Source organism: Lontra canadensis, unplaced genomic scaffold (assembly GCF_010015895.1).
Source record: "Lontra canadensis isolate GAN:19392208 unplaced genomic scaffold, GSC_riverotter_1.0 scaffold12, whole genome shotgun sequence".
Taxonomy (NCBI): Eukaryota; Metazoa; Chordata; class Mammalia; order Carnivora; family Mustelidae; genus Lontra; species Lontra canadensis.
Window position 1 is genome coordinate 7,082,864 of NW_022631006.1, and position 22,949 is coordinate 7,105,812.

General features: G+C 39.4%; 2 protein-coding genes across 2 annotated transcripts; both read right to left on the reverse strand.

Annotated features, from left to right (window-relative positions):
• Window positions 1-994: 994 nt before the first annotated feature.
• Window positions 995-1,402, reverse strand: LOC116867425 (mitochondrial import receptor subunit TOM7 homolog). The gene has a single exon (XM_032857063.1). It carries the CDS (start codon window positions 1,357-1,359, stop codon window positions 1,192-1,194), a length of 168 nt encoding a protein of 55 aa, XP_032712954.1. The 5' UTR covers window positions 1,360-1,402; the 3' UTR covers window positions 995-1,191.
• An 8,329-nt stretch (window positions 1,403-9,731) lies between these two features.
• LOC116867361 (olfactory receptor 49) lies at window positions 9,732-10,661 on the reverse strand. Its single transcript, XM_032857039.1, has one exon. The coding sequence runs from the start codon at window positions 10,659-10,661 to the stop codon at window positions 9,732-9,734; it is 930 nt and encodes a 309-aa protein (XP_032712930.1).
• Window positions 10,662-22,949: the final 12,288 nt, after the last annotated feature.

Below are 22,949 nucleotides of genomic sequence, written 5' to 3' on the forward strand. Positions count from 1 at the left end.
ATGACTACAATCTCATTGGCCACCTATATGTGGCCAGACTTTTGCTCTATAAAAGGTAGTCTGTAAACTGGGGGTGGTCGCTGTCTTCGGAGGCAGCCCTGACCTGTCAGTCAGTCGATTCTTGAGCATAGAATAGAGCTTTGCATAACTTTCACTTTGTCTCAGTCTCATTTTCGTTTAATAAAGGACCTAACAATTAGGAGGTGGGGCCTTTGGGAAGTGATGGAGTCCTGAGAGTGGGGCCCTCATGAATGGGATTAGCGGCCTTATAGAAGAGACCCTAAAGAGATCCCTTGCCCCTTCCACCATGTGAGGTCATGGTGAAAAGATGACCATTTATGAACTGGGAAGCAGGCTGTCACCACACACTAAATCTGCTAAGCCTTGACCTTGAACTTCCAGCCTTCATTACTGTAAGGAAGTAAATTTCTGTTGTTTGGAAACCACTCTAAGGTGTTTTGTCTATAGTATTTTTATTATAATACCCCAAATGGACTGGTGTATCCTTTTCAACTTCTACCAGTTTTTCTGTGTTCTAATGTTTTAGTTTTACCTCCTATAAATAGCTTATAGCTTAGTTTTAAGTTAAAAATTCAATAAAAAGACTTAGTTTAATCCATTTATAGTTATGTTGTCTACTAATATGTTTGAATTTATTTCAATTTTATTTTATGGTTTGTATGTGTTGTTTTTGTTTCCTTTTGTCTTTTCTTATTTTTTCTAAGGATTTTTTTTCTTTTTAAAAAAGATTTATTTATTTATTTTAGAGAGAGGGGGTGGGGGAAAAGGCAGAGGAAGAAAGAAACAAGCAGACTCTAAGCTGAGAGTGGAGCACAACACAGGTGGGACTCTATTTCACCACCCTGAGATTGTGACCCTGGGATCACGACCTGAGCTGAAACCAAGAGCCAGATGCTTAACCGACTATGCCATCCAGGCACCCCTTTTTCTTGTCTTCTTCTATTTTTATTTTTTTTATTTTTTATTTTTTTTTTATTGTTAAAAACATTTATTTTGATACAGTCTATGATAAGTCAGTAGAGGTTCCACTCTGCCACAGATTCATCTGAGAAGAGCCCTGTGTCATTCAACTGGTGAATGTCTGAACGCCGTCCCATCTCTTATCCCAGCCAGAGCGCACACCTTCCATGTTGTTCCTGTCCATTGATTGCTTCAAAATCCAGATGACCTTTATCCCCAAAGTAAGCTCAAAACAGTTGGTTCAGGCATTCCAGGATCTGCACCCCTCTTGAATCCCAGGTAAATCACGAGAGGAATAAAGCCCCAGCGGATAGCAAACTGGCCGCCCTTAAAAAGCTGCTGCAGCCTCTGCTTGGCCTCTTTGCTCAACTTCACCATTGCGACAACCTGGGCGGCGTAGCGAGAACCCTCAGCACCAGCCGCGGCGTAGAGAATCCGAAAAAGAAAGCTATTTTTTATTTTTTTAAAAAATATTTTATTTATTTATTTGACAGAGAGAGAGATCACAAGTAGGCAGGCAGAGAGAGGGGGAAGCAGGCTACCCGCTGAGAAGAGAGCCCAATGCAGGACTCCATCCCAGGACCCTGAGATCATGACCTGAGCCTAAGGCAGAGGCTTAACCCACTGAACCACCCAGGGGCCCCTCTTGTCTTCTTTTGAGTGATTACAGTTTTTAAAGTTCTTTTTCCTTTGTCTACTGATTATGAACTGTATATGTGTGTGTATATATATAATATATATATGTACACATACATATTTATTTATTTATTTTAGAGGTTTCTTCAGAAGTTTTAATATGTACAAAGTTTAAATACCATCAATATCTTTATTCTACTCTTATCTAATATATGAAACTTAGAGTACTTGTTTTTGATTCTACAAATTAAACATTACTATTTTTTAATGTAATCAATGCCTTGCTCACATTTGTTTTTTGCCTATTATTTCTTTCATCTGGGACTATATTTTCTATTCAAATTATTTATTTATTTATTAAAAATTTTTTTAAAAAGATTTATTTATTTATTTGACAGAGAGAGATCACAAGTAGTCAGAGAGACAGGCAGAGGGGGAGGGGGAAACAGGTTCCCTGTCAAGCTATCCCAGGATCCTGAGATCATGACCTGAGCTGAAGGCAGAGGCTTAACCCACTGAGCCACCCAGGTGCCCCTAAATAATTTATTTTAGAGAGTTCCATTAATGACCTGCTCTCTTAGGTCTTGTTTGACTTAAAATGTCTTTAGTTTGCTATTGTTCTTGAGACAGTTTTGCTGAGTTTGGACTTCAGGTTGATAATTATTTTATCTCATTATATTCCACTGTCTTCTGGCTTTTCATTGCTACTTTTTAAAGATTATTTATTTATTTATTTGACAGAGAGAGAGAGAGAGAGAGAGACCACAAGTAGGCAGAGAGGCAGGCAGAGAGAGAGAGAGGGAAGCAGACTCCCTGCTTAGCAGAGAGCCCAATGCAGGACTCCATCCCAGGACCCTGAGATCATGACCTGAGCTGAAGGCAGAGGTTTTAACCCACTGAGCCACCCAGGTGCCCTCATAGCTACTTTTGATTAGCAAATAGTCTAATTGTTCTTTTACAGGTGATATATTTTTTTCCTTTTTGTTGCTTTATTTTAATTTTTATTTTAAATTGAGGTATAGTTGAAGGCAGCAACCTCTTTGACCTCAGCCGCAGCAACTTTTTCCTAGGAACATCGCCAAAGACAAGGGAAGCAAGGGCAAAAATGAACTATTGGGACTTCATCAAGATCAAAAGCTTTGCACAGCAAAGGAAACAGTTAACAAAACCAAAAGACAACTGACAGAATGGGAAAAGATATTTGCAAACGATGTATCAGATAAAGGGCTAGTATCCAAAATCTATAAAGAACTTACCAAACTCAACACCCAAAGAACAAATAATCCAATCAAGAAATGGGCAGAGGACATGAACAGACCTTTCTGCAAAGAAGACATCCAGATGGCCAACAGACACATGAAAAAGTGCTCCACATCATTTGGCATCAGGGAAATACAAATCAAAACCACAATGAGATACCACCTCACACCAGTCAGAATGGCTAAAATCAACAAGTCAGGAAAGGACAGATGCTGGCAAGGATGGGGAGAAAGGGGAACCCTCCTACACTGTTGGTGGGAATGCAAGCTCGTGGAAAACCACTCTGGAAAACAGCATGGAGATTCCTCAAAAAGTTGAAAATAGAGCTACCCTACAACCTAGCAATTGCACTACTGGGTATTTACCCTAAAGATACAAACGTAGTGATCTGAAGGGGCACGTGCACCTGAATGTTTATAGCAGCAATGTCCACAATAGCCAAACTATGGAAAGAACCTAGATGTCCATCAACAGATGAATGGATAAAGAAGTTGTGGTATATATATACACACACAATGGAATACTATGCAGCCATCAAAAGAAATGAAATTTTGCCATTTGCGACGACGTGGATGGAACTAGAGGGTATTATGCTTAGCGAAATAAGTCAATCGGAGAAAGACAACTATCTCATGATCTCCCTGATATAGGGAAGTGGAGATGCAATGTGGGGTGTTTGGGTGGTAGGAAAACAATAAATGAAACAAGATGGGATCGGGAGGGAGACAAACCATAAAAGACTCTTAATGTCACAAAACTGAGGGTTGCCAGGGGGAGGGGGTAGGGAGAGGGTGGTGGGGTTATGTATATTGGGGAGGGTATGTACTATGGTGAGTGATGTGAAATGTGTAAACCTGGCGATTCACAGACCTGTACCCCTGGGGCTAATAATACATTATATGTTTATAAAAAATAAAAAAATAAAAAAATTAAATTGAGGTATAGTTGACATATATATTATATTAGTTTCAGGTATACAACGTAGTGATTCAATTATTATATACATGATAAAATATTCACCATGATCAGTGTAGTTGCCAGCTGTCACTATACAAAGTTATTACATTATGGACTATATTCCTTATGTTGTACTTTTCATTCTGTGACTTACTTATTTTATAAATGGAAGTTAGTGTCTCTTAATCCCCTTCAGCTATTTTATCTATCACCTACCCTCTGGCAACTGCTAGTTTCTTAAATACAGAGTGTTCTCTGTATTTATAAGTCTGTTACTTTTTTTTTCCTTAAATTTTTATTTAAATTCTAATTAATTAACATAGTTAACTATGTACAATATTGTTTTTTTTTTAAATTTTTATTTATTTGACAAACAGAGATCACAAGTAGGCAGAGAGGCAGGTAGAGAGAGAGGAGGAAGCAGGCTCCTTGATGAACAGAGAGCCCGATGTGGGGCTTGATCCAGGACCCCAGGATCATGACCTGAGCCAAAGGCAGAGGCTTTAACCCACTGAGCCATCCAGGCACCCCTGTGCAATACTGGTTTTAGGAGTAGAAGTTAGTGGTTTATCACTTACATACAACACCCTGTGCTCATCACAAGTGTCTTCCTTAGTGCCCATCAGCCATCTAGCCCATCCCCCACCTACCTGTCAACCCTCAGTATGTTCTCTATCAAGAGTCTCTTATAAGTCTGTTTCTGTGTCTTGTTTGTTTGTGTTGTTTTTAGATTTCACATATAGATGAAACCATATGGTATTTTTCTTTATCTGACTTTTTTCACTTAGCAGTATGCACTCGATCTATCCATGTTGACATGAATGGCAAGATCCCATTCTTTTTATGGCTGAATAATATTTCATTGTGTTTATATACCATATTTTTTTAATTCATTTATCAATAGATGGACGCTTGGTCTGCTTTCATATTTTGGCTATTGTAAATAATGCTGCAGTAAGCACAGGAGTGCATCTATCTTTTTGAATTAGTGTTTTTGGAGTTACTGGGTTGTATGTGTGGTGTTTCTATTTTTAATAGTTTGAGGAACCTCCACACTGTTTTCCATAGTGGCTGCACCAATTTACATTCCCCCAACAGTGTATGAGGGCTCCCTTTTTCCACAGCCATGCCAACATTTGTTATTTCTTATCTATTTGATACTACCCATTCTGACTGTTGTGAAGTGATATATCGTAGTGATCTGAAGGGGCACGTGGATTTCCGTGATGATCAGTGATGCTGAGTATCTTTTCATGTGTCTGTTGGTCATCTGTTTGGCTTATTTAGAAAAATGTCTATTCAGGTTCTCTGGCCATTTTTAAATCAGCTTATTTTGTTTTGTTTTGTTTTGTTTTTTGGTATTGAGTTGTATGAGGTTTTTTTTTTTTAAGATTTTATTTATTTATTTGACAGAGAGAGACACAGTGAGAGAGGGCGAAGCAGGCTTCCTGCCAAGCAGGGAGCCCAATGCGGAGCTCGATCCCAGGACCCCAGGATCATGACCTGAGCTGAAGGCAGATGCTCAATGACTGAGCCACCCAGGCACCACAAGTTTTTTTTTTTTTTTTAAAGATTTCATTTACTTATTTGACATAGAGTGAGAGAAAACAAGAGAGTGGCAGAGGGAGAAGGAGATGCAGACTCCCCACTGAGCAGGGAGCCCGACATGGGCTCGATCCCAGGACACTGAGATCATGACCTAAGCTGAAGGCAGATGCTTAACCAACTGAGCCACCCAGGCACCCCTTGTCTTTTCCCATTTAGTATGATGTTTACTGTAGGTTTTTCACAAATACCCTTTATTGGCTTGAGGACATTCTCTTCTATCCTAATTTTCTAAGAGTTTTTTTTTTTTTTTAAATCATGTATAAGTGTTGAATTTTGTTAAGTGCTTTTTCTGTATATAGTGAGATGATCATGTATTTTTTCCTCTTTTATTCTGCTAATATAGCTAATTACAAGACTGATTTTTGGATGTTGAGCCAATCTTGTATTTGTGGGATAACCTTCACTTGGTTAAGGATGTATTATTTTGCTATATTATTGGAAATAATCTGCCAAAGTTTTGTTAACATTTTTTTCATTTATATTCCTGAGGGATATTCATAATTTTCTTTGTTGATAATATCTTTGTCTGATTTTGATATCAGATTGAAATCAAGGTTTGATACCAAATAACGGTAATGTTAGCTTCATAGGTTAATTTGGATAGTTTGCAGAGTACTGATATTATAATTAGTAAAGTTAACCAGTGAGGCCCTCTGGGTCTGAACTTTTCTTTTTGGGGGGTTTTAAAATTACAAATGCAATTTTTAAAAAAGACATAGGACTATTGAAGTTATCTATTATATTTTGGTTGAGCTTTAGTAGTTTGTGTCTCCCAAGAAATTTATCCATTTCATCTAAGTTGTCATATAAGTTGACACAGACTTGTTCATAATATTCCCTTATTACCTTTTAATGCATATAGAATCCATAGTGGTGTCCACTCTCTTATTTGTTACTCTCTTACTGGTAATTTGTGTCTTCTCTTTTTTTCCTGCATTCTTCTACCTTCAAGTCCAGCAGAGAGAGTTTCTCTTCCATCAGTTCCTCTATCTCTGAATTGAGACTCATTTGGTTTCACTGGGCTGATTTTAGTCGTGTAGCAATAGCTGATAAGATGGCCATGCTCTGATTGGTTGGGGGATGAAGTCAGCATCATCTTAGCTACATGGACTGAGAATGGGAGGAGGAAAATCAGAATCCTTTAATTTTAAGAATGAAGAATGGATGCCAGGCAGTAGAAAGCACATATGGTTATTATATCATTTACAGGTTATTTTTTTTTCCTGAAGAAGTCTAAAAATTTTCAATAACCAAGTTTATAAACTTTTTTTATGTTTCTTTCATTAAAAAACTCCCTCCATATCTTTAATAAGACAACTTTTACTTATATTTTCTTTTTTAACGTTTTCATGGTTTATATTTATCTATTTGATTTATTTTGAACTTACTGGAATTTAAGGTCTAGCTTCACTTTTTCTTCAAGATGCTAGATGATTTCTTAATTTACCTTCATTTATTTAACTTATTCCTTCAGTAAAACATAAAACCTGTTTTTTAATGTGTACTTGGTCTGCACCAAGCCCTGTGCTAAGCATTATTACAAATCTTAATGCATTAATGTTTATAAGGATTCTATGAGGTAGACACTACCTCAAATATTATACATATATCTATCTATACTATCCATATATAAAACTGAGATACAAAGAAGTATTGCTTAATCAAGATTCAATAGCTAGTAGATATCTGGGATCTCAACCTAGGTATTAGGCTTCCAGTACTTTTTGAGGGGCTTCCAATCTCTGTACTATACTGCTTCTCAAAATGATTGATGTCCACAACATGCCTTGTACCTACTCGCTTTGTAGCTAGTAGACTTCTGTAGTACCCACCAACTGGTTTGTACCAAGAATCAGTTGTTTGTTTCCAAATTTTGACTTGATAATTAGACTTGTTATTATATTCACATATATTCACTAAATAAAGATAAACCGATGAAATATGAGTATAAAAACAAAGCTGTCTCTATGAAAACCAAGTTGATTCCTTTCAACAGATTCCATAGAGCCAAATAATGAAAAAATGTGGTTGATTGAGGTGTGGGCAAGAACTGTGAAGACTGGCAAACAAACATAAAACAAAAGTTCTAGAATTCTGTTCTCAGATAGTTTCCCAAGCATCTTTGAGACTTTTGTATTACTGAAACAAAGCCTGATAATTAGAGAGGGTGCATAATGAATGTGGTTTAAATAAGAAAGACTACAACAACATCACACTCATGCTCATAGAAAAGGATATTTTTAGATTAGTGAATACATATTTGCTTGTAGGCTTAATTTCAAATAAGTACTTAAGGTGTGTATCACTTTTAAATTATTCTTCTGCTTTAACTTCCCCTTCTTCCCCAACCAACCAACCAAGTACTAATTCTAATCTTTCTGAAAGGAAAGTTTCTACCCGGTTAGCCAATAGTCTTGACATCATTTATTGATTTGAACTCCTTTTTTTTTTTTTTAACTGATTAGAAAGCCTACTTAATCATTTATTAGATCCTTATGTGTATTGTATTATCTTTTCAGATTTTATATAGAGTTTGATTTTTCTATTTGTTAGTTCTTGATTTTATGTTTTTTTAAAAAAGATTTTATTTATTTATTTAACAGAGAGATACACAGCGAGAGAAGGAACACAAGCACAGGAAGTGGGAGAGGGAGAAGCAGACTTCCTGCTGAGCAAAGAGCGGACACAGGGCTCGATCCTAGAACCCTGGGATCATGACCTGAGCTGAAGGCAGATGGTTAATGACTGAGCCACCCAGGCACACCTTGATTTAGTGTTTTAATATTGATACTTTTTTTTAAAAAGAGATTTTATTTATTATTTGACAGAGAGACACAACGAGAGAGGGAACTCAAGCAGGGGGAGTGGGAGAGGGACAGCAGGGTTCCCACTGAGCAGGGAGCCCGAAGTGGGGCTTGATCCCAGGATCCTGGGATCAGGACCCCAGCCGAAGGCAGATGTCCAACGACTGAGCCACCCAGGCTCCCCTACTTTCTTTTTTTAAAAAGATATTATTTATTTATTTGAGAGAGTGAGGAAGCAGAGAGAGAGAGAGTACCAGGTTGGGGGAAGGGTAGAGGGAGAGGGAGAAGCAAGATCCCCACTGAGCAGGGACCTTGATGTAGGACCGGCTCTCAGGGCCCTGGGTTCATGACCTGAGCTGAAGGCAGACACTCAACCGACTGAGCCACCCAGGTGCCCCTTATACCTGATACTTTCTTCACTTTATTATGTCTTGGATATTTCACATCATTAAGTTTTCCATATATGTCTTACTTCTGAAGTTTATCACCAATATATTCTTTTTTTAGAAAATATTTTATTTATTTACTTGAGAGAGAGTGAGAGAGAGAGCACGAGAGGGGAGAGTTTCAGAGGGAGAAGCAGACTCCCGGCTGCGAAGGGAGCCCAATGTGGGACTCGATCCCAGGACTCCAGGATCGTGACCTGAGCCAAAGGCGGTCGCTAAACCAACTGAGTCACCCAGGTGCCCCTCATGAGTATATTCTTTTTTTTTTTTTTTTAAAGATTTTATTTATTTATTTGTCAGAGAGAGAGAGGGAGAGAGAGCGAGCACAGGCAGACAGAATGGCAGGCAGAGGCAGAGGGAGAAGCAGGCTCCCCGGTGAGCAAGGAGGCCGATGTGGGACTCGATCCCAGGACGCTGGGATCATGACCTGAGCCGAAGGCAGCTGCTTAACCAACTGAGCCACCCAGGCGTCCCTCATGAGTATATTCTTGTTGAGGATCTTTTTATCAGTTATGAAAGGCTCTAGTGAAGATGGTTGCTCTTTGTCATTATAACTTTTTAAAAATATTATCTATTTATTTATTTGAGAGAGAGAGAGAGAGTGTGCGAGCAGGGTGGGGAGGAAGGGGGCGGGAGAGAATCTCAAACAGACTATGCACTCAGTGCGAAGCTGAACTTGGGGCTTGATCTCATGACCCTGAGATCATGACCAGAGCTGAAGTTGAGTCAACTGTTCAACCAACTGAGCCATCCAGGCACCCCCGTTTATTGTTATAACTTAAAATGAGACAAAACTGAGAAATTCAGATAAAGCTCAGGGTCAGAAGCATGAACACATACCAACATAGCAGTGGATACTGAATTTTCTGTACGCTCTGAGATTGCATGAGCCAATAATACGTGTGAGAAACCACTGTAGATTACAGCACATGGTAAAAACTGTCAAGAAGGAGGTAGTTCATGGGGATCAGGACAAGACTGCCTGTTTAGAGGTTTAGGCAAGGAGATAAACTTGCCCTCTCTCAGGCCCAGCTCATTTTTATGAGAGGAGCTTGCTCATTCGCTCTCTAAACACCTGTTTCACCTGTTTGTTCCTCAGAGTGTAGATGAAGGGATTGAGCATCGGGGTCACCACGGTATTGAGCAAGGCCACCACCTTGTTTTTGTCCTCTCCCTCATTGCCCTTCCCTGACCGGATGTACATGAAGATGCAGCTGCCATAGAAGAGAGACACGACAATGATGTGGGAGGAGCAGGTTGAGAAGGCTTTCTGCCTCTCCTTGGCTGAGGGGATGCGCAGGATGGTGTGGAGGATGTGGCCATAGCAGGTGGCCGTCACGGACAATGTGCCCAGTAAACTGACGTTGGCCGTAATAAAGCCCAGGAGCTCTATCAGACTCGTGTCTGTACATATGAGCTCCAGGAGTGGGAAGTTGTCACAGAAGAAATGATTAATGACATTGGGGCCACAGAATGGCTGTTGAAAAGTGATGAAACTTGGAAAGATGATGAGAAGGAATCCCGTCATCCATGAACAAAGAACTAGCTGGACACAGACCCTTTTGCTCATGATGGTGGCATAACGCAAGGGGTTACATATGGCCACATACCTGTCAAAGGACATCACTGCCAGTAGGAAGAACTCAGTGGTGCCCAGGAAGAAATAGAGGAAACTTTGTAGGAAACAGCCAGGGAGGGAAATGGTTTTGTATCCAGTCAGGATGTTGGTTAGCATCTTGGGGAAGATGACTGAGGTGAACCATATCTCCAGGACAGCAAAGTTGCGGAGGAAGTAGTACATCGGGGTGTGGAGGCGCCTGTCCATGAGGGTGATGCCCACAATGAGGAGGTTCCCCAGCAGAGTTAGTAGGTAGGTCAGGAGCAGCCCCAGGAAGATGAGCATCTGTAGCTCACAGGCATCTGAGAGCCCCAGGAGGACAAACTCAGTGACAGTGGTGTGGTTCCTCATGGCTCCTCTGACATCCGCTGGGGGTGGCCAATCAGAGGTGTGCAGCATCAGGATTTGTGGTGTTCTGGGTACCTGAGGGCACTTGGAACTGAAAGGAAAGAGGGATGAGTGTTCCATTTTCAGCTGAAGGAGCCCTTTGTTTTCATGAGGGTGGTATCTTCCTACTAGTCACTATTCAGGCTTGTTGTGTAGATACCCTGGGGATTTTTGTCTCTTGCTTGGTCCCAGGCATTTTTGTGTTGGAGGAGAAAATGGTGGTTTTCAGGGTGCTGTAAGTAAGGCCCCAACGCAAAAGTTATCCTTGCTTACTTTTTTAAAAAAGATTTAATTATTTATTTGATAGACAGAGATTATAAGTAGTCAGAGAGGCAGGCAGAGAGAGAGGAGGAAGCAAGCTCCTCGCTGAGCAGAGAGCCAGATGTGGGGCTCGATCCCAGGACCCTGAGACCATGACCTGATCCGAAGGTAGAGGCCTAACCCACTGAGCCACGCAGGTGCCCCTCTTGCTTACTTTTTTTTTTTTTTAAAGATTTTTGCTTGCTTACTTTTTTAACCCAACAAAATTTCATTCTTGATACTGAACAAATCCCTTTACCCCTAATATTATAGTCTATTTTCCATGCTTTTTATTCTTATATTTAGTCCAATAGTGGATCTTTACAAACATAAAACAGTTCATATTTGAGGGTAGGAAATCTTTTTGTTTAACTTAGCCATTCACTGCACAGTTACATATACTCAGATAAACTGATTTAGAATGTATAGAACTCTATTGCTTTTCAAGATTACCTGAAAATGTGATGCCTTTCACTAGTATTTAGATTAATAAAGAGAGAGAGAGAGAGTATTTATGAGAGAAAGACACAACTCTTACAAATCAAAATAGCATAATTTGAATAATGTGTTTATAAATAAAAATTTCTAAGAGGGTTTGTTAGTTAGGTCCTTAAGGATCTGTTCTCAGATGGTATATCCGTGTTCTTCTCTCAACATTTTCTTGTAGGTCTTAGATAGAATAGACTCTTTACAATATCTTAGTTCCATTTTATGCATCTGTGTTTCTGCATGTGACATTGGTTCGGCAATTATTAGCCTTTCACATCCTATTTATCCTTTAACTCTCTCCTTAAAAAGTGCTATCATTTTTATGAAACCTCTTCTGAATGAGTGATTCTTTCCTCTGTATCCCCCATAATTTTATTATATCTTGTTTGATTTTTATTGAATTTTATACTTGTTTTTCATTTGTTGCTCATTGGGTCAAAAAATGTCTACTAATTTGTATTTGTTACAGCCCTTAGAACAAGTTTTCTGAAATAATCAGCTTCAGTAAACATTTACTGAATGAGTGAACAGCACCTCAAATGCCTGAGAGAGCAATGGGGTGGCATTTGACACAGAAGAGGTTGAGGACACGTCATTTATATCGTACTTCCTAGGGGCCAGCAACCTTGCAGAGTCATATGCCAACTAATCTTAAATTGGCTCATGTGAAGAGAGCTTGCTTTTCCTCATGAGAAGGTGGAAATGTCTCCCCACAAACATTCTCTAAGGAGATATTCTCCATCTTTGAGACAGTCTGGGTTTTGAGCTAGTAAGTGGAGCTCTGGTTATGTCTGCCAAAGTGCTCCCAGCAGCAAACCCCCCCCAAACCTTAAAAGGGTCTCTTTTTAAAAGTCAGCATTCCCTAACAGTGCCTGGCTGGCTCAGTTAATAGAGCATGATTTCAGGGTTGTGAGTTTGAGTCTCATGTTAGGTGTAGAGATTCCTTAAAAATTAAAATCTTAAAGTCAGAATTCCTGTAAGTTTCCTCCCTTAGACATTATCAATTACAACCTTAATTACCTTGCAGAGCTGTAGCAAGAATTATTTGCCAGTCACTGGAGAATAAGATTGGGACCTATGTTAGGTACTTGGGATGAAGGAAATGCTAGGGGATACCAGTAGAAAGGATGAACTGGTAAACTGTATACACTTTTCCTTTTGTTATGGTTTTATCTTCTTTTTAGCACCAACCACACCATTCATTCTACAAACTACCACTATATCTGACATTTGTTCACAGTTATTAACACAAAATAGTTGATTAGCCTCTGAGGGCATAACGACAGCTATTCCTCAGTGTTATTCCTAGGCTTAACGTTGTTTAGATTCTCAGCCATTTGAAAAAGAGGCCTATGGGGAGCCTGGGCGGCTCAGTTGGTAAAGCATTTGACTCTTGATCTCAGGCTTGTGCATTCAAGACCCCCACTGGGCTCCATGCTGGATGTGGAGTCTACTTAAAAAAGAGAGAGAGAGTTAGAGAGGTTGGTCTTTGAGGTGCAAAGGTGAGCCTGGGGGCCAAGAAACTTACTCAGCTGTTCTGGAACAGAAGCAAGATCCAACATAAACATGATACCCGGAAGCAGGATCCAACATGAATATGATACCCAGAAACACCATCAGGAGCTAATAGAATGAAGGCTTTTTAGGAGAAGTCCTGGTGGGACACAGTGGAAGAAAGATGGAATAGAGACTAAGATGAGGAAGAGTTGGATGCAAGTGTGAGGGGAGGTCAAAGCTCTGGCTTTACACTAAATCATAATCTTAACACAGACAAACCATGAAAACACTGTGACCAGCCCAAGGATTTGGGACATGGATAGTGCTGCTGATAATCTTCTGGCTTTTTTCCTATTTCTAACCAGAAGTCAACCTCTGGGGGGAAGGGGAGTCCAGATAGGATGGGAAATTGGCCACATCTCGAATCCTAGGCATTTCCTCTTTTATCTTATATACTTGGTGAATGAAGACACTTTCCTGGCAGCCTAAAAGCCTGAACATGCCTCACCATCTACCTAGAGCATTCACTGTTTTAAGTTAGTTATGCAGTGCCCAGTGGGGAAATCTGTGTATCTCCTGGAGATTCGTCCTACTATGCTGGAATTGCATGGTCTCTGGACAGTTCATTTGAAAGGAGGGTGAGATCTTTTCCTTCTAAGGAAAAGCATTAAAGGTTTCACCCAGACTCAATAATGTCCAGAGCTTTGGGTTTTCCAAGGGCCAATTAACTAGTGTACAGGGTGGGACAGACAAAATTCCTCAATGTGAGTGAGCGACTGAATGAATAAGGAGGTCTGCTGAACTTTGACCTGGATGGTGGGTGGGGCTAAAGTTATACCATGTGTATGTTCGATGTGCCAGTCTTATAAAGGAATATAAGAACAAAGTGCATGGAATAGGAGGGTTGAAGAAGTCACTTTGCCATGCCAAGGTGGAGGTTAGCCCACAGGTCCAGGTCAGGGGTCTAGTAGCCCTCTGGGGAAGTCCCAATCAGGCCATGCCAAGTACATTACTCACAGGATAGCAGAAGATACCTGGTCCTCATGGGTACTTCTTGAGGTTGCAATATTGTCTAAGGCTCTACATGGGAATCTTACGCTGTTAGTGTGAGATCTTCATCTCTCATGAATTCCACAGCATTCTCTAAGAACACCTGTCTTTCCCCAAAGCATCCTGAATGATCAGCTGGCATTCCCTGGGTAGGAGGGTTTCCCTGAACTTGAATCCATTCATCCTCAGGTTGTAGGATCTGCTGAGCACAGAATGTTGAAGTCTTCCATTTTCAGCAAGACCATCCTGGGGGAAGCCTTGGAAAAATATAGTTATCATTTGGTGCATTTCTCCTTCATCCTCCTCTTGGACTAATGGGGGTGATTTTGACTGATAGAGACTTTTATTACATCTTCGTATTGGCTCAATCTCTGGGAGATGATATTTCTTCCGTGGACAATGGGGCTCTAGGGGAGAGTGGGTGAGCTATTCCTGGAACAAACACATCTCTTTGTGGAGGTGACATCAGGGTTGAAAGATTTAGGTTTCATCTTTGTTTTCCTAAGGGATCTACTCTTCTCCAAAGTTTGATGGGGTTTGGGATCCCTAGATAATTAGTATAATGAGCCTCCCTCAGCCTCTTCCCAACTCTCTTGGCTGTTACTTACTACAACTTTGCAAACAAAAGTTTCTGTTGTTTGTTCAGATCAAGAAAAACAGTTACTTAAAAGTAGAGTAATATTTCTAGAAATAGAAGTATTTCTAGAAAAAAAATTTTCTAGAAATATTTCTAGAAAAAATTTCTAGAAAAAGCTAGAGTAGTATTTCTAATTATGCCTCCAAAACAGGGGACTCCTGTCTAATATTAGGCAGTCCTATTGTTACAGGGATGTAAGGAGCCAACAAAAGTAATAGAGACCCTTGGTTAATTCTATCCTGACTCCTACCTTACTGGAAGATGGTGAAGATGGGGTCCTGGAGGGAGGGGAGAAACAACAGGGAAGGAAATGAAAAAGTTAGGGTTAAAAAAATTTCCCAACTGTATTGAGATATAACTGACAAATAAAATGGCATCTATTTAAAGTGTACAATGTGATGACTTGATATACCATATAGTGTGAAATGATTAGTACAATGAGGTTAATTAACATGCCCTCACTCACAGAATTACCATTTGTGTGGGTGTTGATAACACCTAAATTTTACACTTTGTGGGGTGCCTGGGTGACTCAGTTGATTAGGCGTCTGCCTTCTGCTCAGGTCCCTGAGTTGGGCTCCCTACTCAGCAGGGAGTCTGCTTCTCCCTCTCCTTCTGCTCCACCCCCCTGCTTGTGTTCTCTCCCTCTTGCTTGTTTACTCTCTCAAATAAAAAAATAAAACCTTAAAAATTTTTTCCATGTTGCAATACACAAGTGTATAAAATCAGCATGTTGTACATCTGAAACTTGCACGATGTTATGTCAGTTATATTTCAATAAAAAATAAAAACTGTTCAGTTTGGGGAAAGAAAATTTATTCTCTTAGCAAATTTCAAGTGCACAATATAGTATTATTAACTACAGACGCCATGCTGTAACTTGCATCCCCAGAACTTATTCATCTATGGTTAGAATTTTGTACTCTTTGACCAACATGTCCCCATTTCCTCCACTCCCCAGTCCCTGGCAACCACCATTCTGCTCTCTGTTTTTATGAATTTGACTTTTTATTTGTTTGTTTAGATTCCACCAAGAAATGATACCATATAGTATATGTCTTTGTCTGGCTTACTGGCTTATTTCATTCAGCATGATGCCTTCCAGTTTCATCCATGTTGTCGCAAATGGCAGAATTTCCTTCTTTTTTAGGGCTGAATTATATTCCATTGTGTATATGTATGCACCACAACTTCTTTATTCATTCCTCCAGTTTACATTGTTTTCATATCTTAGGTACTATGAGTAATTCTACAATGAACATGGGAGTGCAGACATCTCTTTAAGACACTGATTTTATTTCCTTTGGATATATACCTCAATGTGGGGCTGCTGAGTCATATGGTAGTTATATTCTTTTTTAAAAATTAACATATAATGTATTATTTGCATCAAGGGTACAGGTCTGTGAATCATCAGTCTTGCACAATTCACAGCACTCACCATAGCACATAACCTCCCCAATGTCAATAACCCAGCCACCCCCATGCCTCACAACCTCCCCCCAGCAACCCTCAGTTTGTTTCATGAGATTAAGAGTCTCTTAAGGTTTGTCTCCCTCCCTGGTCCCATTTTGTTTCATTTTTTTCCTCCTTTCTCCCCATGACACCCACCCCCTGCCTCTCAAATTCCTCATATCAGAGAGATCATATCATAATTGTCTTTCTCGATTGACTTATTTCGCTTAGCATACTACCCTCTAGTTCCATCCATGTTGCTGCAAAGGGCAAAATTTCATTTTGTGATAGCTGCATACTATTCCATTGTGTGTGTGTGTGTGTGTGTGTGTGTGTGTGTGTGTATATACACCACATCTTCTTTATTCATTCATCTGTTGATGGACATGTTGGTTCTTTCCAAAGTTTGGCTATTGTGGACATTGCTGCTATAAACATTGGAGTGCATGTACCCCTTTGGATCACTGCATTTGTATCTTTAGGGTAAATACCCAGTAGTGTGATTGCTGGGTCACAGGGTAGCTCTGTTTTCAACATTTTGAGGACCCTCCATACTGTTTTCCAGAGTGGTTGCACCAGCTTGCATTCCCACCAACAGTGTAGGAGGGTTCCCCTTTCTCTGCATCCTTGCCAACATCTGTCATTTCCTGACTGGTTAATTTTAGCCATTCTGACTGGTGTGAGGTGGTATCTCATTGTGGTTTTGATTTGTATTTCCCTGATGCCAAGTGATGTGGAGCACTTTTTCATGTGTCTGTTGGCCATCTGGATGTCTTCTTTGCAGAAAGGTCTGTTCATGTCCTCTGCCCATTTCTTGATTGGATTATTTGTTCTTTGGGTGTTGAGTTTGATAAGTTCTTTATAGATTTTGCATATTAGCCCTTTATCTGATATGTCGTTTGCAAATATATTCTTCTATTCTGTCAGTTGTCTTTTGGTTTTGTTGACTGTTTCCTTTGTTGTGCAAAAGCTTTTGATCTTGATGAAGTCTCACTAGTTCATTTTGCCCTTGCTTCTCTTGTCTTTGGCGATGTTTCCAGGAAGAGGCTGCTGCCTGTGTTCTCCTCAAGGATTTTGATGGATTCCTATCTCACATTGAGGTCTTTCATCCATTTCGAGTCTATTTTTGTGTGTTGTGTAAGGAAATGGTTCAGTTTCATTCTTCTTCATGTAGCTATGCAATTTTCCCAACACCATTTGTTGAAGAGACTGTCTTTTTTTTTTTTTTCCCATTGGACATTCTTTCCTGCTTGTCGAAGATTAGTTGACCATAGAGTTGAGGGTCCATTTCTGGGCTCTCTATTCTGTTCCTTTGATCTGTGTGTTTGGTTTTGTGTCAGTAGCATACCATCCCATAGTATGTATGTATGTACCATACCATACCATTCTAGGTATACTTTGTAGTAGAGCTTGAAGTCTATAATCGTGATGCTGCCAATTTTGGTTCTTTTTCAACATTCCTCTGCCTATTCGGGGTCTTTTCTGGTTCCATATAAATTTTAGGATTATTTTTTACATTTCTTTGAAAAACATTGATGGTATTTAAAAAATATATATTTATTATTTGACAGAGAGAGACACAGCGAAAGAGGGAACACAATCAGGGGGAGTGGGAGAAGGAGAAGCTCAGTGGGAAGCCCGATACGGTACTCAGTCCCAGGACTCTGGGATCACGACCTGAGCCAAAGGCAGATGCCTAAAGACTGAGCCACTGAGGCACCCCATTGATGGTATTTTGATAGGGATTGCACTAAGTGTGTAGATTGCTTTGGGTAGCATAAACATTTTCGCAATATTTGTTCTTCCAATCCATGAGCATGGAACATTTTTCTATTTCTTTCTGTCTTCCTCAATTTCTTTCATAAGTCCTTTATAGTTTTTTGAGTACAGGTTCTTTTCCACTTTGGTTAGGTTTATTCCTAGGCATCTTATGGTTTTGGGTGCAATTATAAATGGGATTGACTCCTTAATTTCTCTTTTTTCTGTCTGTTGTTGGTGTAAAGAAATGCAACTGATTTCTGTGCATTGATTTTATATCCTGACACCTTACTGAATTCCTTTATCAGTTCTGGCAGTTTTGGAGTGGAGTCTTTTGGGTTTTCCACATATAGTATCATTCATCTGTAAAGAGTGAGAGTTTGACTTCTTTGCTGATTCGGATGCCTTTCATTTCTTTTTGCTGTCTGATTGCTGAGGCTGGGACTTCTAGTACTATGCTGAATGGCAGTGGTGATAATGGACAGCCCTGCCATGTTCCTGACCTTAGTGGAAAAGCTCTCAGTTTTTCTCCATTGAGAATGATATTTGCTGTGGGTTTTTCATAGATGGCTTTGATGATATTGAGGTATGTACCCTCTATGCCTACACTGTGAAGAGTTTTGATCAGGAAAGGATGCTGTACTTTGTCAAATGCTCTTTCAGCATCTGTTGAGAGTATCATATGGTTCTTGTTCTTTCTTTAATTAATGTATTGTATCACATTGATTGATTTGTGGATGTTGAACCAACCTTGCAGCCCTGGAATAAATCCCACTTGGTCGTGGTGAATAATCCTTTTAATGTACTGTTGAATTCTATTGGCTAGTATTTTGGTGAGAAATTTTGCATCCATGTTCATCAGGGATATTGGTCTGCAATTCTCCTTTTTGATGGTGTCTTTATCTGGGATCAAGGTAATGCTGGCCTCATAAAATGAGTTTGGAAGTTTTCCTTCCATTTCTATTTGTTGGAAGAGTTTCAGGAGAATAGGTATTAATTCTTCTTTAAATGTTTGGTAAAATTCCCCTGGGAAACCATCTGGCCCTGGGCTCTTGTTTGTTGGGAGATTTTTGATGACTGCTTCAATTTCCTTACTGGCTATGGGTCTGTTCAGGTTTTCTATTTCCTCCTGATTCAGTTTTGGTAGTTTATGTCTTTCTAGGAATGCATCCATTTCTTCCAGATTGTCAAATTTGCTGGCATATAGTTGCTCATAATATGTTCTTATAATTGTTTGTATTTCTTTGGTGTTGGTTGTGATCTCTCCTCTTTCATCCATGATTTTATTAATTTGGGTCCTTTCTCTTTTCTTTTTGATAAGTCTGGCCAGGGCTTTATCAATCTTATTAATTCTTTCAAAGAACAAGCTCCTAGTCTTGCTGATTTGTTCTACTATTCTTTTGGTTTCTATTTCATTGATTTCTGCTCTGATCTTTATTATGTTTCTTCTCCTGCTGGGTTTAGGCTTTCTTTGCTGTTCTTTCTCCAGCTCCTTCTGGTGTAGGTTTAGGTTGTGTACTTGAGACCTTTCTTGTTTCTTGAGAAAGGCTTGTATTGCTATATAATTTCCTCTCAGGACCACCTTTGCTGTGTCCCAGAGATTTTGAATGGTTATGTTTTCATTTTCATTTCTTTACACGAATTTTAAAAAACTCTTCTTTAATTTCCTGGTTGACCCATTCATTCTTTAGTAGGATTCTCTTTAGGCTCCATATATTTGAGTTATTTCCAACTTTCCTCTTGTGCTTGAGTTCTAGTTTCAAAGCATTGTGGTCTGAAAATATGCAGGGAATGATCTCAGTCTTTTGGTACTGGTTGAGACCTGATTTGTGACCCAGGATGTGATCTATTCTGGAGAACGTTCCATGTGCACTAGAGAAGAATGTGTATTCTGCTTTGGGATGGAATGTTTCTGAATATATCTGTGATGTCCATCCAGTCCTATGTGTCATTTAAAGCCTTTTTTAAAAAAAGCTTTTATTTACTTATTTGACAGAAAGACACAGCGAAAGAAGGAACAGAAGCAGGGGGAGTGGGAGAGGGAGAAGCAGACTTCCCACTGAGCAGGAAGCCCAATGCAGGGCTTGATCTGAGGACCCTGGGATCATGACCAGACACTTAATGACTGCGCCACCCAGGTGCTCCTTTAAAAATAGTCTTCATTTTCTTGTTGATCTTTTGCTTAGATGGTCTGTCCATTTCAATGAAGGGGGTGTTAAAGTCCTGTGCTATTATTGTATTATTGTCAATGTGTTTCTTTGATTTTGTTATCAATTGGTTTATATAATTGGCTGCTCCCATGTGAGGAGTATAGATATTTAAAATTGTTAGATCTTCCTGTTGGCAAGACCCTTTAAGTATACTATAGTGTCCTTCCTCATCTCTTATTATAGTTTTTGGCTTAAAATCTAATTTATCTGATATAAGGACTGTCACCCCAGCTTTCTTTTGATGCCCATTAGCATGGTAAATTGTTTTCCACCCCCTCACATTAAATTTGGAGGTGTCTTTGGGTCTAAAATGAGTTTCTTGTAGACAACATATTGATGTGTCTTGTTTTTTATCCATTCTGATACCCTGTGTCTTTTGATTGAGGCATTTAGCCCATTTATATTCAGGATAACTATTGAAAGATATGAATTTAGTGCCATTGCATTGCCTGTAAGGTGACTGTTACTGTATATTGTCTCTGTCCCTTTCTGGTCTACTACTTTCAGATTCTCTCTTTGGTTAAAGGATCCCTTTCAATATTCCCTGGTTTGGTGTTTGCAAATTCTTTTAATTTTTGTTTGTCCTGGCAGCTTTTTATCTCTCCTTTATTTTCAATGACAGCCTATCTTGATATAGTATTCTTGGTTGCATATTTTTCTCATTTAGTGCTCTGAATATATCATGCCAGTTCTTTCTGGCCTGCTAGGTCTCTGTGGAAAAGCCTGCTGACAACCTAATATTTCTACCATTGTATGTTATATCAGGACCTCTTGTCCTGATCTGCTTTCAGGATTTTCTCTTTGTCACTAAGACTAGTAAGTTTTACTGTTAGATAATAGGGTGTGGACCTATTTTGATTTTAGGGGTGTTCTCTGTGCCTCCTGGATTTTGATGCTTGTTCCCTTTGCCATATTAGGGAAATCCTCTACTATAATTTGCTCCAATATACCTTCTGCTCCCCTCTCTCTTTCTTCTTCTTCTGGGATCCCAATTATTCTAGTATTGTTTTGTCTTTATGGCATCACTTATCTCTTGAATTCTCCCCTATTGGTCCAGTAGTTGTTTGTCTCTCTTTTGCTCAGCCTTCTTTATTCTCCATCATTTGGTCTTTTTTTTTAATATTTTATTTATTTATTTGACAGACAGAGATCACAAGTAGGCAGAGAGACAGGCAGAGAGAGAGGGAGGAAGCAGGCTCCCTGCTGAGCAGAGAGCCCGATGTGGGGCTCGATCCCAGGACCCTGGGATCATGACGTGAGCCAAAGGCAGAGGCCCTAACCCACTGAGCCACCCAGGCGCCCCCATCATTTGGTCTTCTATATCACTAATTCTTCTGCCTCATTTATCCTAGCAGTAAGAGCCTCCATTTGATTGCACCTCATTAAGAGCTTTTTTAAAAATTTCAACTTGGTTAGATTTTATTTCTTTTAGTGCTCCAGAAAGGGATTTTATTTCTCCAAAAAGGGATTCTCTAGTATCTTCTGTGCTTTTTTCAAGCCCAGCTAGCACCTTCATAATCATCATTCTGAACTCCAGTTCTGACATCTTACTGATGTCCATATTGATTAGGTCCCTAGCTGTCAGTACTGCTGCTTGTTCTTTTTTTTTTTTTTTTTTTTGAGGTGAGTTTTTCTGTCTTGTCATTTTATCCAGATAAGAGTAGGTGAATGAGAGAACAAAATACTAAAAGGGTAGCAATGACCCCAGAAAACACTAACCAAATCAGAAGAGACCTGAAACCAGGGGGAGAAGAAAGGAGGAAAAAAAAAAAAATATATATATATATATATGTGTGTGTGTGTGTGTGTGTGTGTATGTATATGTATATGTATATGTATATAGACTGGTGAATAGAACAGAACCACACACTTGATTTTGGGTGTATTTTGGTTTGTTAGAAGAAACTGCCCCCCCATTTTTTTTTAAAGATTTTATTTATTTACTTGACAAAGATCACAAGTAGGCAGAGAGAAAGGGAAGCAGGCTCGCCGCTGAGCAGAGAGCCCGACGTGGGACTCGATCCCAGGACTCGATCCCAGGACCCCGAGACCACGACCTGAGCCTAAGGCAGAGGCCTAACCCACTGAGCCACCCAGGTGCCCCTGACCCCAAAATTTTAAAGAAAGAAAGAAAGGAAAAAAACCCCATATATATCTTTCTTTCATATATATATGGGTAAACACAGTGGAGGGATGGAATATGACTATAAAGATGGCAATTAAATAGGATTCTAAAAAAGGAATTGATAAGATAAGAAGTTGGTTGAAAAAGGAAAAAAAAAAAGAGTAAAGAACGTGATCAGGCTGGAGACTAGAACAAAACCATGTGCTAGATTTAGGGTATATTTTGATCTGTTAGAAGAACTATATCCCAAGATTTTAAAGAAAGAAAAACCTATATGTATACAAAAAAATAAGGTTAAATATAATGAAGGGATAGAATATGACTATAACAATGAAAATTAAAGATTTAAAAAAAAGTATTGATAAGATAAAATAGTTTAAAAAGGTTAAAATAGGAAAGAGGAAAAATAAGAAAGTAGAATAAGATAAAATAAAATAAAAAAATTTAACTTTGAAAGACTAAAGAATCATGGGAAAAAAGTCATGAATTCTATGAGTTGCATTTCCTTAGCTCTGGAGTTCTGCAGTTCTCATTAATAGGTAACCTTGGTCTTGGCTGGATGTTCTTGCTGATCTTCCGGGGGAGGGGCCTGTTGCAGTGATTCTCAAATGTCTTTGCCTGAGGCAGAATTGCATTGCCCTTGTCAGGGGCCAGGCTAAGTAATCTGGGAGCTTTTTTTCCCTGAACGCTTTCCATAGAGCTCTGGAAGATGGGAATGAAAATGGCGGCCT

Coding starts and splice junctions, on each gene's coding strand:
- LOC116867425 (XM_032857063.1), bottom strand. CDS start 1,359: ATGGTGAAGTTGAGCAAAGAGGCCAAGCAGAGGCTGCAGCAGCTTTTT.
- LOC116867361 (XM_032857039.1), bottom strand. CDS start 10,661: ATGAGGAACCACACCACTGTCACTGAGTTTGTCCTCCTGGGGCTCTCA.